This window comes from Cardiocondyla obscurior, linkage group LG16 (assembly GCF_019399895.1).
Source record: "Cardiocondyla obscurior isolate alpha-2009 linkage group LG16, Cobs3.1, whole genome shotgun sequence".
Classification (NCBI taxonomy): domain Eukaryota; kingdom Metazoa; phylum Arthropoda; class Insecta; order Hymenoptera; family Formicidae; genus Cardiocondyla; species Cardiocondyla obscurior.
This window is the reverse complement of record NC_091879.1, coordinates 1031279-1046118: the sequence shown is the minus strand read 5'-3', so window position 1 is coordinate 1046118 and position 14840 is coordinate 1031279. Positions and strand designations below refer to the sequence as shown.

The following is a 14840-nucleotide window of genomic DNA, read 5'->3' as shown; positions in this document are numbered from 1 at the left end:
GTGTATTTCATCAAACCATTCTTTCACGTTCGTGGCTGAGTAAAACGTATCGTTTGATCACTGCAGTGATATGTAATGTGTTTTTGCAAACTTTATAATTTGCTCAAAATTGTCTTTATATTTTTTCAGAAAAAATAAGCGATTCATCATCTTATACTACATTTCATAACAGGTGTTCCATGTTTATATATTTATTTCTGATTCTTTCAGATGTTTGAAGTGAGAAATCTATAACTTTTTTTTTTATAATAAATTATAATAAATTACATACATATATAAGAGATATTACCACTTAAAATATATAAAAAATTGGCTACAAATGTGTTTATGAATTTTATTATACTACTATAATTAGTATGTATTTATAATTGTGTTCATATTTCAAATTCTTTGCAGATGCAGAGAATTTTTAACATGTGTTTACGTTAATAGGGGATACTTGTTAACTTTACATTATCAATAATACAAACGTGTGGCCGATTATGAATTTATTAATTTATACGTGATTTGTTTCGTCTCATTATAATAAATGCAAATTCTGTCCATCAATCATCAATCGCTCTCATATTATTATGATGCCGAACACAATATAACTTAAATTATTAAATGTTTAATTTGTTTATTGTTGAATTTTATAATTAATTTAATAATTGGCAATGACAACAAAATATTAATTTAAACAATTGGCAACAAGAAATAGATTTAACCAGTCTTTTGCATTTAAATAAAACACATGTAACTTGGTGAGTTTTGTGTGTAGAAAATTACATGTATACTCAAAATTTATGTGTATAGTACGATCGATCTGGATTACCAACTCTTTTGGTATTCTTTAGTAAGGAAGGAAGAATATCACTCTTAATACAAACATACAAGATACATTCTAATCAAAGCACTCACTCTTTACTCACTTTGTACATATACCGCATTTAAATATTTAATTACCATGTATACCATTGTATATTCGATTCACAGAACTTTGCTGCAGTATTTTTTTAATATCTGAAATAAATAAAATTATTATTTTTATTTTATGATACTACAATACGGTATATAAATGTTGTACAGTAATATAAAATATTATAGCTTACCTTCTTTTTGTTCATCTGTAAAATCGTTCTCGGGGAAAGCAATATCGAAAGTAACATATAAAGAACCATGAAGGCTATTATTATCATAATTAGGCATTCCTTCGCCCTTTTTCCGAATACGGGCACCGTGTTTAGTAATTTTGTCCCTTTGGATAATCACCGTGTGACCATCTAAATGTTTTATGTTTACTGTGAAACCTAATAGGGCATCTTGCAAAGATATTGTAACATTTGTATATAAATCGTCGCCCTTTCTTTCGAAAATAGGATGTGGTATGGTTTGTATTCTGCAAGAAACAATTTTATTGTAAATATATTAACTTGAAACGTAATATTGTTATTTGCAGAACAAAATATAATAGTTTTAAACAAAAATTATCAATTTTAAGTTGTTAAATATATGTCTAATAAAGTTTTAACATTATTTATTTAGGACATAAAGATCGATATAATATAAAACTTGTTCGTTATTATTTCAGTTTATTTAAAAAATTGTTTTAATTAATTTTAAATTTGTATAAATATAAAAAACTATCTACTCACTTTATTATCAAATCTCCTGGTTCTCCATCAATATGTGGTTCTCCTTCTGCAGTAAATTTAGTTTCTTGATTATCCACCATTCCTGGCTCAACTTCTACCTCCAATATACGTTCCTCATTTACCAATTTTACATTTGGACATTCTGAACACACTGACTGTTGCATCATTTGGAATCTACCACTTCCTAAATTTCGAGTAACTAACTCCTGCCTACAATTACACTTTCTTGTTCCTTTTGCTGCCTTTATAACTGGCTTATTTCTTGTGATCTAAAATATGTAGTAGCAAAATAAGCTTAAAAAAATTAATAACAATATGTTATAAGTAAAAAAAAAAGGTTTACCTCAATAAAATTTCCACTATATAATTCTTCTAAAGTAACAAACAGGTCCATCACAACGTTTGAACCTCTAGGTGTTTGATGTTGTTGGTGTGATTCTCCACCAAAATGAAAATTAATGTCACCAAAAAAACTTGCAAATGGATCCATGTTATTGTTCATCATGCCATCTTTCTTCAGGCATTCTTCTCCACACCTGTCATACATTTCTCTTTTTTCAGTATCAGACAGTACTTCATATGCTGCTCCTAAATCTTGAAACTTTCGAGATGCATCTGGATCATCTTTATTTTTATCAGGATGAAGTTCCTTTGCTAATCTTCTGTAAGCTTTCTTAATTGCATGTGTGCTAGCACTATGAGATAAGCCTAATATATTATAAAAATCTCGTCTACAAAAAGAAAAAAGACAATAATTACAACAAAATTTAATACTTTTGTGCCATTATTAAATTAAAAAAATATATATCTGTCTACTGATAATTTAACAATTACCTCAATCAATGAAAGTCAGTAAATAAATAAAAAAAATAAAATAAAAGTACTTTTTATATATTTGTAGCTTTGTATTCCGTTTGGAAAAATTGTTGTACAAATTTCTGTGATTTTACTATAGTCTAACTAAACAGTGGTGACGAAACCGCAAAGACAGGTTAACAAGACTCGTCATTTAATATACTGCTCGGTGAGAGCTATTGCGCAAAATGTATAATGAAAGAAAATGTTAATCTGACTTACCCAGCTATCGATAATACAACGCATACTGTTAAATTTACAAATAACGCCCAATTCAATTTTAACCCTGCCATTCTAGCAGACGTTACACGATCATCTGAGTACGCCTGCGAAGCTTGAAGCGTGGTAGCTTTTTATTGGTCCAGCGAGACGGCCCAATCTGACATTTTCTATGAGTGCGTTCAGGGAATCGCTATCAACGCTACCAATGCAAACGCATTTGCGTTGGTAGCGTTGACAGCGACTCCTCGAACGTATCCAGTGTCAGTGTAGTTAAATATATTCAGTGTGGCACCGACTATACCTTTTCGGTGCTTTTTGATTATAATATAAATTAAATTATGAATATCACGGTATAATTACGCTGGTCGTCTTGTTACGTTATACGAACGAAGAATCAAGTTTCCTGGCGAGCATATGCGGGCGGGCGTGTGCGCGAACGGCTGACACGACCCGAGGCCCAAGTCTCGACCTTTTTAACGAAAAGATAACCTAAATCTAAGTTCTAAATCTAAACGTAGATCGAAATCGGGACGAGATCGAGATCAAATTCGGTATTTAAATCACAATTTTAATTTAAGCTTATTTAACCCTAACTTTGAATCCAAATTTAATTGTAATTTTTACCCTAAGCGTAAGTTCTAAGTCCTAAACTTGCATCTTAAATATCTAAGTTTTAATTCCAAATTTTAATCTAAACGTTTGTTTCAAGGTATTTATTGTATAATGCAATGCTTTTTATTTTTTTTCTAGATTGCATACACGCCATATTTTGTGACATCGTCATAAATCGATCAATCATGAACTTCTATTGACTTTTTTACAAGTACTGCCGAATTTGTGAATGGACTGTGCAATATTTTGTCAATTATAATTTCTATCATGGCTCTTCGTCGTGGTAAACGTAATCTAAAACTGCAAGTTTCTGATGAAACACCTGTACCAGTGTATGTAAAGTTTAACTGCAACTTTTACCAAATATGACTAGTATTATTTATATATGTAATTTTTTTGTATTTGTTGTATTTATTTGTACAAAAAATAATCTTATATAAACAATATTCAAGGAAATATTTCAAAATTAGCTAAAATACTGCAATATATAATTTATTTATTTGAAGAATGATGTATTGTAATAAATTGCATCTTTAAATACAATTTATGCATATTTTGTTTTAGTACACCGCCAAGAAATTTAGATAAAAGAACCACTATTACTATAGAGGAAAAGACATTTGTTGTAGAAGCTGATGATTTGGAAACACTTTGTGTACTTGGTCGTGGTGCATATGGAATTGTTGATAAAATGAGACACAAACAGAGTGGCACAATTATGGCTGTTAAGGTATTGTTATTAAAATAAATGATACATTTTGTTTATCAATTAATATATACATTGTAATATAATTATTTTAAGAAAGAATGAACCATTCTTTGCAGAGGATAGCTGCTACAGTTAATACACAAGAACAAAAACGGCTACTCATGGATTTAGATATTTCCATGCGTAGCTCAGCATGTCCATACACGGTGCAATTTTATGGAGCCTTGTTTCGAGAGGGAGATGTATGGATATGTATGGAAGTGATGGATATGAGTCTTGACAAATTTTACACTAAAGTGTATAAGCATAGTCGAGCCATTCCTGAAAATATTTTAGGAAAAGTGGCTTGTGCGGTATATAACATAATATTAACTCTAAACTTAAATTTTCTTTCCACTTATTTTTTTTTTTTTTTTAATTAACTTTAAATCAGCGCTCGGAATTAGTAGTCCAGTTCGGCCGATTTCTGATTGTCTCCGCCTTCGATCCCCCTCTATTGCTCGAAGCTCGACGACCGGCTGCCGATCGCCCGGCCGTGAAGCTTTGAGCGATAGTGGGGGACCAAAACCGGAGACGATCAGAAATCTGCCGAACTGGGCTACTAATTCCGAGCGCTGCTTTAAACCTTTACACAAATTTTAAATTTAATTTTAAACTTTTGTTAACATGAAAATAATTTACATTGTCATATCGTTACTTGCAGGTAGTAAACGCCTTACATTACCTCTATTCACAATTACGAGTAATTCATAGAGATGTAAAGCCTAGTAATATTTTAATTAATCGTAAAGGCGAGGTAAAAATTTGTGACTTTGGTATATCGGGTTATCTTGTGGACTCGGTCGCAAAGACCATCGACGCCGGATGCAAACCGTATATGGCTGTACGTAACTAAAAATTTGGAAAGTTGAAAAATTTATCAACTCCAGTTAATACATTCTCCACCATTATCTTTTTTTGTAGCCAGAAAGGATAGACCCATCGGGTAACCCATCGCAATATGATATCAGATCCGATGTCTGGTCCTTAGGAATTTCTCTTGTTGAATTAGCAACTGGTAAATTTCCATACGAGTCGTGGGGCACGCCGTTCGAGCAACTGAAACAAGTGGTGAAGGACGATGCCCCAAAATTACCTGCTGGCAAATTTTCTCCTTCGTTTGAGGAATTTATTAATAAATGGTAAATGATGAAGCAACAAGATTATCTTTACAACATGAAAACTAAATAATTTCAATCTTTTCACTTAACCGTTGTTAATTTTTTTAGTTTAATGAAGAACTACACTGCCCGTCCAAATTACAGTCAATTATTAGAACTTGACTTTATCAGAGAACACGCCCAAAAAGACACAAATGTGGCCGAATTCGTCGAAGAGATTTTAGATTTGCCAGAAAATGAGCCATCGGTATAGTGCATACGTCGCTTTGACGTAACTTGCAACATAATTTGATTTAACGCACCTTGTATTTATGCAAGACAGTCACGAGGTAGCATTGCCGTATGTTGCCGATTTATATTGTAGGATCGCGTTTGCCCATTGCATACCGAGACGTAACTGGCACTCGAAGGATTATTTCCTTATTCATCATTCTCTTTATTAAGTATTTTTTTTATTAATCACGTTGCATCCGATATATTCATAGCATTTATAAGTTGGCCTGAAAATAATCTCTATCTCTCGCTATCTTTAATCCTAATCTTGTCACATTGATGCAAACGCGAAAAATAATATATAGATGTTTTTCTACATGATAAAACATGATAGATATAAGTTAACTTTCGTAGCATTGTGGTAACAGTAACAACAATAAAAAAAAAATTAATAAAATCTTAACGATATCTCGTCAAGATGTGCGCGCATCTTTAAAAAAATATAGATTAGAAAACCAATGTGCGCGCACGCACGTGTGTATTGTGTTAGTGTTGTGTGCGTGTGCATGCGTGCATATGTGGAATGCCAGATTGTACATAGTAATTAAATGTGCATAATCAAAATTGTATTTCTTTAAAAAGCCTACATTTATTAATAATAATCAATTGTAATAATAACAAATTAAATTTTGTGACATAGTGAATGTCGTATATATGTATAGATAAATATAAAATTAATATTATATATTGTATAATATTATATATGAAAGTTTTGTGAAAATCTTTTTCTTTGTAGCCTGACGTACCGTTGACAGTTCGAACAATAGAATATCCGGTATTAATTACATGGAGCAATTATATCTTATTGTTAGTGGTTTCGCGCGCAAAATAGCAAGCGATCATCTGATTTGTCGTAAATAATTTAGCGGGAAAACGAACTCCAATCCGGACGTCAGTATTTTATAGGACATTCTTCGCGACTTGTCAAGTCGATCGATCTATCCCTGTTTCTAGTAATTTTGTCTAGATTTGTTGAGGGAACACTGCAGACCCTAATCGTCGACAGACTTCGGAAGTTCAGATTCGGATGGATTCGGAAGACTTCAGATATTTGACGCTACCATTCGCCGACTACTGACTAACGAGTGTCAATCGTCAAAGGCCTTTGTTTACCGATTATTTCCTTATATTTGGTGCGCCGCACGGCTTCACACGTGAGTGGCTATCGGCTGCGCAACTTCGCTCAGTTGCAGCGAACACGGCCGCAAACCGGCGAACACCACAATCAACGCCAGCGTAGGCCAACGTAACCCAACGTAGGCCGACGAAAGGAAAGCGGATTGATTGATGTGAGCTTACGTTTCTAATGATTAATTAATTATTACAGGAGTTTTCTTACGCTCCCTGTCCACTTTCCCAGGAAATATGCAAAAGATGGGTAAATTGAACTCGTCGATTGACATCATTCCGTTACAAGGATCGAGTGGAGATTACAGAGCAAGGCACGTGGAAAATAAACATAAGATGGATCAAAGAGTGTTCCGAGACCAATCTTTAATAGGCCGCGTGCAAACGGTAATTTTAAACCATGTATTAAAGTTATTCTTTTTTTTTTTTCCGTTGTTGCTTTCTCGTGTAATCTACAAGATCACGTGCAGATTGAATATAGAACGCGTTAGAAACGTACGTACAACGATTGCTTTGCACCGAGCCACTTTCCTGATGTTACACTTTTGTTTTGCAGTATATGCACGAGAATGAAAATAAAGTTTATATTGACGTTAATGAAATGGCCGACGCGTTGCAAAGACGATACAAAGATTATCGCGGTAAGAAACGTGGTGCGTTTCGCGCGATGGTACGTAAAGCGTATGACGATCTCACAGAATTATTTGCAAAAAAGCCATCGACGCATGAGTGTTCTAATTATGACGAGGATGATTTTGAAGACGTTGACGTTGAGGTATTTTAATTTATCGTTATTTTGCATATGTATAATAGAATAGTAGCAATAGTTTTCTTAGTTTGTAATGCTAATATAATTAAATTTTATGATTGTAGTCAGATTCTCAACGCACTTCAATAGGTGATATGTTGTTGCATATGTATAAGAAGGCACAATATAAACAGAATGGAAACTCTAGTGACAAGGAGCTGATAGATATTAGTAGTGATGATGATGTGTCTAAAACTGAGTCAAAGCTTGAAAAAGATAAAAAAACGTCTGAGTCTGGGTGTATAGAAGCTGAACAATCTTTAACAGTTACTACCTTGGAAACAGAACCAACCACTACTAGGCCAGAAACAACTGTTGCAAAAGAAGATACAGTTTTACCAAAACCAGAAATGTCTCCATCTAAAACAGAGAAACTTGTGAAATTAAAAATAGTATGTACTTATAATTCGTGATTTAAATTTTATTATGTAAAATTATGAAAAAAAAATTCAAAGTCAAGGCATTTATTATTAATTTTTTTATTTTAGCCTACAAATAAAATCATAAAACCGTCAGCAGCAGAATCTACAAAAAAACGACCAAGGGAAAAAGAAAATGTTAATGAACAATTTTTATTTGCAAAAAAAGCAAAAACTTTACCTATCTCAGAAACAAAACTCACATTTTCTGATGTAGGAGGTAGTGAAAAAGTTTTAAAAACTGTCTGCAAGTTATTAGCTCATATGAAACATCCTGAAATTTTCAAACGACTCGGTATATCTCCACCAAGAGGATTTTTACTTCACGGACCTCCTGGATGTGGAAAAACATTATTAGCACATGCAGTTGCTGGTGTAAGATAATATTTTATTTTAGAAAGCATGTAAAACATATTACATATAAACATCTACAATAAATGTTATTTATTCACAGGCTATTATAATAAGTAGAACATTCTGTTAACGATTGTTACATGCACAAAAGTTGTATATATTTAAATTAAATTTTTTTTATTTCTTTGCATTTGACCCGATTAAAAGGGATAGGAGTAACAACGGTATAATTAATAATTTCGGTTTCTTGTTCTAGGAATTAAATATGCCCCTAATAAAAGTAGCAGGACCCGAGCTTGTGACTGGAGTATCTGGTGAAAGTGAAGCCCGTATTAGAGAATTATTTGAGCAAGCATTAGCTCTTGCGCCGTGTGTAGTTTTCTTAGATGAGATAGATGCAGTTACACCACATAGATCCACAGCTCAAAGAGAAATGGAAAGAAGAATTGTTGCGCAATTGTTATCGAGTTTAGACGGTAAAGTATTTATATTTCTATTACTATATTTTACATTTTTTCCAATTATATTTATAATAAGTTGTGTGTGAGTGTATAATATATGTTTCTTTTTTTATTTGTTAGAATTAAATCTCAATGAAAACGGAGACAGAGTACTGGTAATTGGTGCAACAAATCGACCCGATTCATTAGATCCTGCTTTAAGAAGAGCAGGACGTTTTGATCGTGAAGTGTGCCTTGGAATACCAGACAGAGAAGCGAGAGCTAAAATTTTAGCAGTGCATACTGAAAAAGTCGTATTGGCTTCGAATGTTAGTTTATCGACGATAGCTTCTCTTACTCCAGGTTATGTAGGTGCAGATTTGGTTGCTCTAATTAGGGAAGCTGCCATGGTTGCTGTGGATAGGTAATTTTTATATTTTTTAAAACTTATTCGCGTATGTATGTGTTCACACATATATTCTGTAAAAATTATATACATATTTATATAACTTTTTGTAGAGTATTTGAAGATCTAAATAAATCAAAAGAAGTAAAATCGTCCGAAGTGACTGAAGTCGAAGTGAAAAAGAAAGCAGATAAAGAAGTTACTAAAAATTTGGAAACTGTAATCGATGTTACGGCAGATGCTACGGTAGAAGCTTCTACTACTTCTACTACTGTTGAAAACGATCTTACGTTTTCGAAAGAATTACCCAAAAGTCCAGTCCCAGAAATTGCCGAGATGGATGTAATACAGGAACATTCAACAGATTTGCCGAGCTTGTTAACTTGGTTGCGTACGGAAACCTCAATTTCCTCAGAACGTTTATCGACTCTGAGTATTGAACACAGTGACTTTGAGATAGCTCTACGCATTGTTCAACCTTCGGCGAAAAGAGAAGGTTTTGCAACAGTTCCTGATGTAACGTGGGACGATGTCGGCTCATTACGAAATATACGGCAAGAATTACAAATGGCAATTCTCGTGAGTATTAAAATATATTTCTTATTTGTTATTTTCCTAGAATTAATGTAACATTGCTGGCACATATATGTATATATGTAAATTTACTTATTTCAGGCTCCTGTAAAGCACTCCGAACACTTTAATGCGTTGGGTTTAACGGCTGCTAGCGGGGTATTGCTGTGTGGTCCACCTGGATGTGGAAAAACATTGCTCGCTAAAGCCGTTGCCAACGAAGCTGGAATTAATTTCATTTCTGTTAAAGGACCAGAACTTTTAAATATGGTAAGTTTTAACATTGTTGCACTATTATATTTTGAAACTAGAAGAGTTAAATAATTTTTTTTTTTCTGTTATTTTTAGTATGTTGGAGAAAGTGAAAAAGCAGTTCGTCAATGTTTCTTAAGAGCAAGAAATTCAGTGCCATGTGTCATATTTTTTGATGAAATAGATGCATTGTGTCCTAAGAGAACGGAAGGCGATAATTCTGCGACAGCGCGTGTTGTTAATCAAATGCTTACAGAAATGGACGGTGTGGAGGGTCGGCAAGGAGTATTCCTTATGGCGGCCAGTAATAGACCTGATATTATAGATCCAGCTGTTTTGAGGCCTGGAAGATTGGATAAAATTTTATATGTTGGTCTTCCAAATGCTTCAGATAGAGTAGACATTTTACGTGCAGTAACAAAGGTATTTACACGCATACATTACACACATATATGTACACGTATATATCGGAAAAAAAACAGAAGAAAAATTAATATTTGAAAAAAAATTTATTTTCGATAATTTAATAACTGTAATGTATAATTTATAGAATGCAACAAGACCGAAACTTGCTTCGGATGTCGATTTGAATCAAGTCGCGTATGACAATAGGTGCGAGGGATACACTGGTGCAGATTTAGCAGCGTTGATAAGAGAGGCTGGTATGGAAGCACTGAAGGAAATAATAGCTGGTTATGGACAACAAGAAATTTCGATGCGACACATTTTTCAGGCATTTGATAAAGTGCTGCCGTCCGTTCGTGAGAAGGCGAGTATTGATTTATTTAAAAATCGGTATTAAATAATAAAGCATTGCATGTAACAAAAGGTAATATAAATTTTGCAGGATATTAAACATTACGAAAAACTGAGTAAGTTATATTCAGCTAGAAAAAATTCTGAAGTTACTTCAATGGAGACACCAATGGAGACACCAATGGAGACACGCCTCGATGCCCCAATTGTTGATGTAGTTATGGAGCCAATGGAAACTTAAAGTACAATTATGAAAAGCCTATATGAATTACCGAACAACTCTTCGAGAATTCATATAAACTTTTACACACAAAAAAATTAAAGGCTATTCTGTAACAATGCTTTTAGTTTAGTTAACGTGTATTTATAATTGTATTTTGTAAAAAAAATTTAATGTTAATTACATCGATTAATTCAAGATACCAAGTTAATACAGACCCAGTTGAAATATTATTTTATATATAGGTAAACGCGAGCAATACGTTTACTAGTAAGCACAGAACGTTGATATTAATTCTTCATAAAATTGCATTAATCGGTTAAGTTTCATTTACATTATTTGACAAAATTTAACAATTTATTAAAATTTTATATGCAACTTTAATTATATGTATTCAAATAAATGTGTTTGAAATGAAATCAATCTTGCAAGTTCCGTATTATATTTTATTTATAAATACTTTATACAAATAATTTTTTAATACAAATTAATTATTTTTTATATTCGTAACTATTCCTTCAATTAAAACTAAGAAAACTAAAAAAAAAAAAAAAATAGTCATGAAAGTTGAAAAAAAATGCAACAGTTACTACAAAATATTTCTTATAATTGTGTTAATTGTTAATAGTTTAGATTGTTTAGAATATAATGGAGGTATAAGCTAAAATTGTCTATTAGGTACGTATTTCAAAGTTACGTCTTATCCATTTCTCTCTCAAAATGCGTGCGCGCGTGTATGAGTACGCTTGTGTAAAAGTCTTTTAAATACATAATCAATATTAATGCATTATAAATTTCTCTAGTATTATATGCTTTTAATATAATTAGGACTTTAAATTTTATGTCTTGTTTATTTTACGATTTTTTACAATCCAAGGGTGCGAAAGAACACTATCCATATCCAGCCTCTTTTCAGGATCGATAATTATCAACTAAAAAATAATTTATTAAAAATTAAAAAAGTTTTATTAAGGTATGTATACAATTTACAGCAGATATGAAGTAGTCTTACCTTTGAAATTAAATCTCTCGCGTCTTCGCTGACAAAACTTGGAAACGTATATCGTAATTTTTTTATGTTTATGTAAGTTTCGTCGTTAGTAGCAGCGTAAAAAGGCGGTTTACCAACTAAACATTCGTAACATAATACTCCAACGCTCCAAAAATCGACCTTGTGATTATGTGTTTTACCAGATATCATTTCAGGCGGCAAGTAATCTAAGGTGCCGCATAAAGTGTCTCTTCGAGAAGAAGGCGCGTGCACTGACCATCCAAAATCAGCTATTTTCAATTCTCCATTCATTCCAAGGAGTAAGTTCTCGGGTTTAATATCGCGATGAATGACAGACTTGCTGTGGCAATATTTTAATGCATCTGCCAATTGAGCTATATATGTGGCTGTCCTACAAACATAGGAAATACATATTATAAATCTATAGAATTAGTTTCATATGTGTAATAAAATTTTCCTAAGATATTTCTACCTTTCTTCATCAAATCGTTTATTGGGTTGATTACTCAGTTCTTTATAAAGTTCACCTTTCTGTGCATATTCTAATATCAAATAAATTCTCTTATCATCATAGAAATATCCATACATTCTTAAAATATTAGGATGCCTGTAAGAGACAAAATCTGCATTAAAGAATAGGTATTTTATTTTGTACATAGTTTTTTTTTTTGCATAAACAACTAATGAGAATAGAATAGAGAAATTGGTACCTTAAGTGAGATTGAATTTCTATTTCTCTCCGTACTTGATGTGAGATTTTTGCATCTTCTATTTGAGATCTATAAAGCACCTTCATGGCTATGATAAATTTTGATCTTTTCTCTCTGGCTAAATAAACATTACCAAATTTTCCTTTACCTAAGGGTCTGCCAATATCAAAATCTGCCAATGACCATTTTTTTTTGTTTTCATTTTCCTTGTTTGCATTACTTTTATCTGTACCAAAAGCTGCCTGAGTACCTTCACTTTTATTATCTCCTTCACTATTTTTGCAATTAGGCTTTTGTTCATCTTGGGTGGAATCTGAAGATTTACATGCTCCAGGTAATTTTGGTGGTGGCATTAATTCTGTAGATCTTTTTGTTTCACATTTCTTTTCTTTGCATGCATTTTTATTTTGAGTATTTGCCTCTGTGTAAACTTTGCATGTATTATTTTCATCATTATTTGTATTTTTGACACTTGTTGACGATATGACGTCTGGTAAAGTCTTTTTGGAGATGTAACAGTGTTTAAAATTGCTAAGTTTCAATGTACTTGTAGCTGATTCATAACAAGTCTTGTCCTTTTCCTTATCCATTATAAATATGGGCACAATTAAATTGACACTTTTACTCCAATGCTGCAATTCAAGTAATAAATGCGATAAGTCGATATATATATTGTCATGTCATGTTAACGTTTATGTTCAGCATTACATACCAAATTTTAATTACATGTAAGAATATATATTTAATCAACTAGCACACCATTAACTTCCTTCACTAGATTGACTTGGTCTGGGGCTTGCTTCGGCTGGTCAGCTAGCAACAGAGATGTCAAGTTCGTTACTCAGACGGTTTTTCTTTTCAAATTTAGAATACTTTTCGTTGATTGGTCAGCACGAGAGATGCACCATCTATCAGAGAACGTAGCGCAACACGTAAGGTAGATATGGCGTTTGTTGCGTCGACGGCGGCTGGCGTACGTGAGTTTCGTCTCTCGATCCCCTCCCTCGGCGGCCGAGTACGCCAGAAGGAGTAGTGGGGCGCACTCCCCCTCAGTTTTCGACGACCTGCGTTTTGCGACGCACGTGTGTGACGCTTCGTGTGTGTGCTGTGTGACTTGACGCATACCACGCTAAAAGTTATATACGCTGGAAGACGAATATGGCGTTTGATGCACTGACAGCTAGCGAACGTGAGTTTAAAGTCGTGTACGTCGAGTTTCACATGTGCCGCATGTATGTACCGCGCCGGCCGGATTGCCGATGACCGATTTTCCTCCGTTCTTTCATTCCCTGCCTCCGCCGCATAGGATTAAATAAGCTAGCCGGTGTCGCTGCAGAACACGCCATATCTGCTTTTCGGTGTACGTTAGCTTGTCGCCGCCGCATTGCCATATTTGCCTTTCAATGTGTACGTACAACGATATATCTAGATGAAAGTTTTTGTTCGTGTGGCAAACCTGTTGGTGGCTCGTCTGCCATTGGCCAATCTGCAGTTAAAAAAAAGCGTTACTTGAAACAATTAGTAATGACATTTCGTTTTTGATGCGTGAAAATTTCAAATGTATCGCGACTGCCTTACTTTTACACAGCTGTAAGATTAAAATCAAATTAAATTTCTCTCGTTGCTCATTATGACGGACAGTGCATCGCCTGATAATATTTTCCAACAATTATACGACTGTGGTAAGTTTGACGAGGTTTAAGATAAAAAGTTTTCGCAAGTTGAATTAAATTCCAAATAATTAAAATATCTTTTTAACCAACACACTTTGTACAAATCCAGTAATCTGTGAAATTTTAACGTGTTGCTTGTACAGTGCAATTAGGAATGGAGTGGAGTTCGGAAAAGCTCGAGTCAGTGTGCCCTTCGGAAAAAAGGAAGAAGAAATGTAAGCCAGAGCAAGCCGACGATCTTGACATAGGGCCACCTTGTGCAGGACGGTCAGCCTCTTGTTATATAAAAATGCAGGTATGAGATACAAAAATCGATCAAATATACTAAGACTGTCATATTTCTTAAACAATTCATTATAAAATGAATCAGTTTTTTAACTTTTTTATTATAAAAATTGCAGGATCCTTATGCTCCCTGCTGTTGCGAAACAAAACCGCAACCACCACCGTGTCCTCCTAAAAGTCATCGTCGTCGATCACGAGAAATAACGTGCGGCTGTGATCTGTGCAAAAAAGATATTGAAGGCAAGTGTTGTTTTCTAACTACAGTTTTTCGTAACATAGCTAAATAATATTTTAACACAATATCGAAATTTTCTCAAGATTTAATTGACTCAAGCAGGC

The 14840-nt window shown here is 33.5% G+C and overlaps 4 protein-coding genes across 7 annotated transcripts; 2 read left to right on the top strand and 2 right to left on the bottom strand.

Annotated features, from left to right (window-relative positions):
* Positions 1-724: 724 nt before the first annotated feature.
* On the bottom strand, positions 725-2852 carry Shv (DnaJ homolog shv). Its single transcript, XM_070667274.1, has 5 exons — positions 2712-2852; positions 1978-2365; positions 1635-1903; positions 1092-1378; positions 725-1002 (listed from the first exon to the last, which is right to left on the bottom strand). Exons 1-5 carry the CDS (start codon positions 2780-2782, stop codon positions 938-940), a joined length of 1080 nt encoding a protein of 359 aa, XP_070523375.1. The 5' UTR covers positions 2783-2852; the 3' UTR covers positions 725-937.
* A 140-nt stretch (positions 2853-2992) lies between these two features.
* On the top strand, positions 2993-6174 carry Lic (dual specificity mitogen-activated protein kinase kinase lic). Its single transcript, XM_070667742.1, has 7 exons — positions 2993-3262; positions 3462-3655; positions 3888-4053; positions 4149-4385; positions 4736-4915; positions 4996-5213; positions 5301-6174. Exons 2-7 carry the CDS (start codon positions 3591-3593, stop codon positions 5443-5445), a joined length of 1011 nt encoding a protein of 336 aa, XP_070523843.1. The 5' UTR covers positions 2993-3262; positions 3462-3590; the 3' UTR covers positions 5446-6174.
* Positions 6175-6457: 283 nt separating this feature from the next.
* Positions 6458-11240, top strand: Smid (nuclear valosin-containing protein-like smid). Of its 4 annotated transcripts, none has more exons than XM_070667720.1 (12): positions 6458-6721; positions 6793-6980; positions 7150-7368; positions 7467-7793; positions 7890-8195; positions 8431-8650; positions 8756-9038; positions 9134-9599; positions 9696-9863; positions 9942-10268; positions 10396-10614; positions 10693-11240. In XM_070667720.1, the coding sequence occupies exons 2-12, from the start codon at positions 6831-6833 to the stop codon at positions 10840-10842; spliced, it is 2835 nt and encodes a 944-aa protein (XP_070523821.1). In that variant the 5' UTR covers positions 6458-6721; positions 6793-6830; the 3' UTR covers positions 10843-11240. The 4 variants fall into 4 exon arrangements, with proteins under 4 accessions (XP_070523821.1, XP_070523820.1, XP_070523822.1 ...); XM_070667719.1 differs by having other exon boundaries at positions 6458-6754; positions 6826-6980; XM_070667721.1 differs by having other exon boundaries at positions 6460-6619.
* Positions 11241-11253: 13 nt separating this feature from the next.
* On the bottom strand, positions 11254-13537 carry LOC139108993 (aurora kinase C). The gene is made up of 5 exons (XM_070667741.1): positions 13256-13537; positions 12544-13175; positions 12306-12440; positions 11834-12224; positions 11254-11753 (listed from the first exon to the last, which is right to left on the bottom strand). Exons 2-5 carry the CDS (start codon positions 13131-13133, stop codon positions 11661-11663), a joined length of 1209 nt encoding a protein of 402 aa, XP_070523842.1. The 5' UTR covers positions 13134-13175; positions 13256-13537; the 3' UTR covers positions 11254-11660.
* Positions 13538-14840: the final 1303 nt, after the last annotated feature.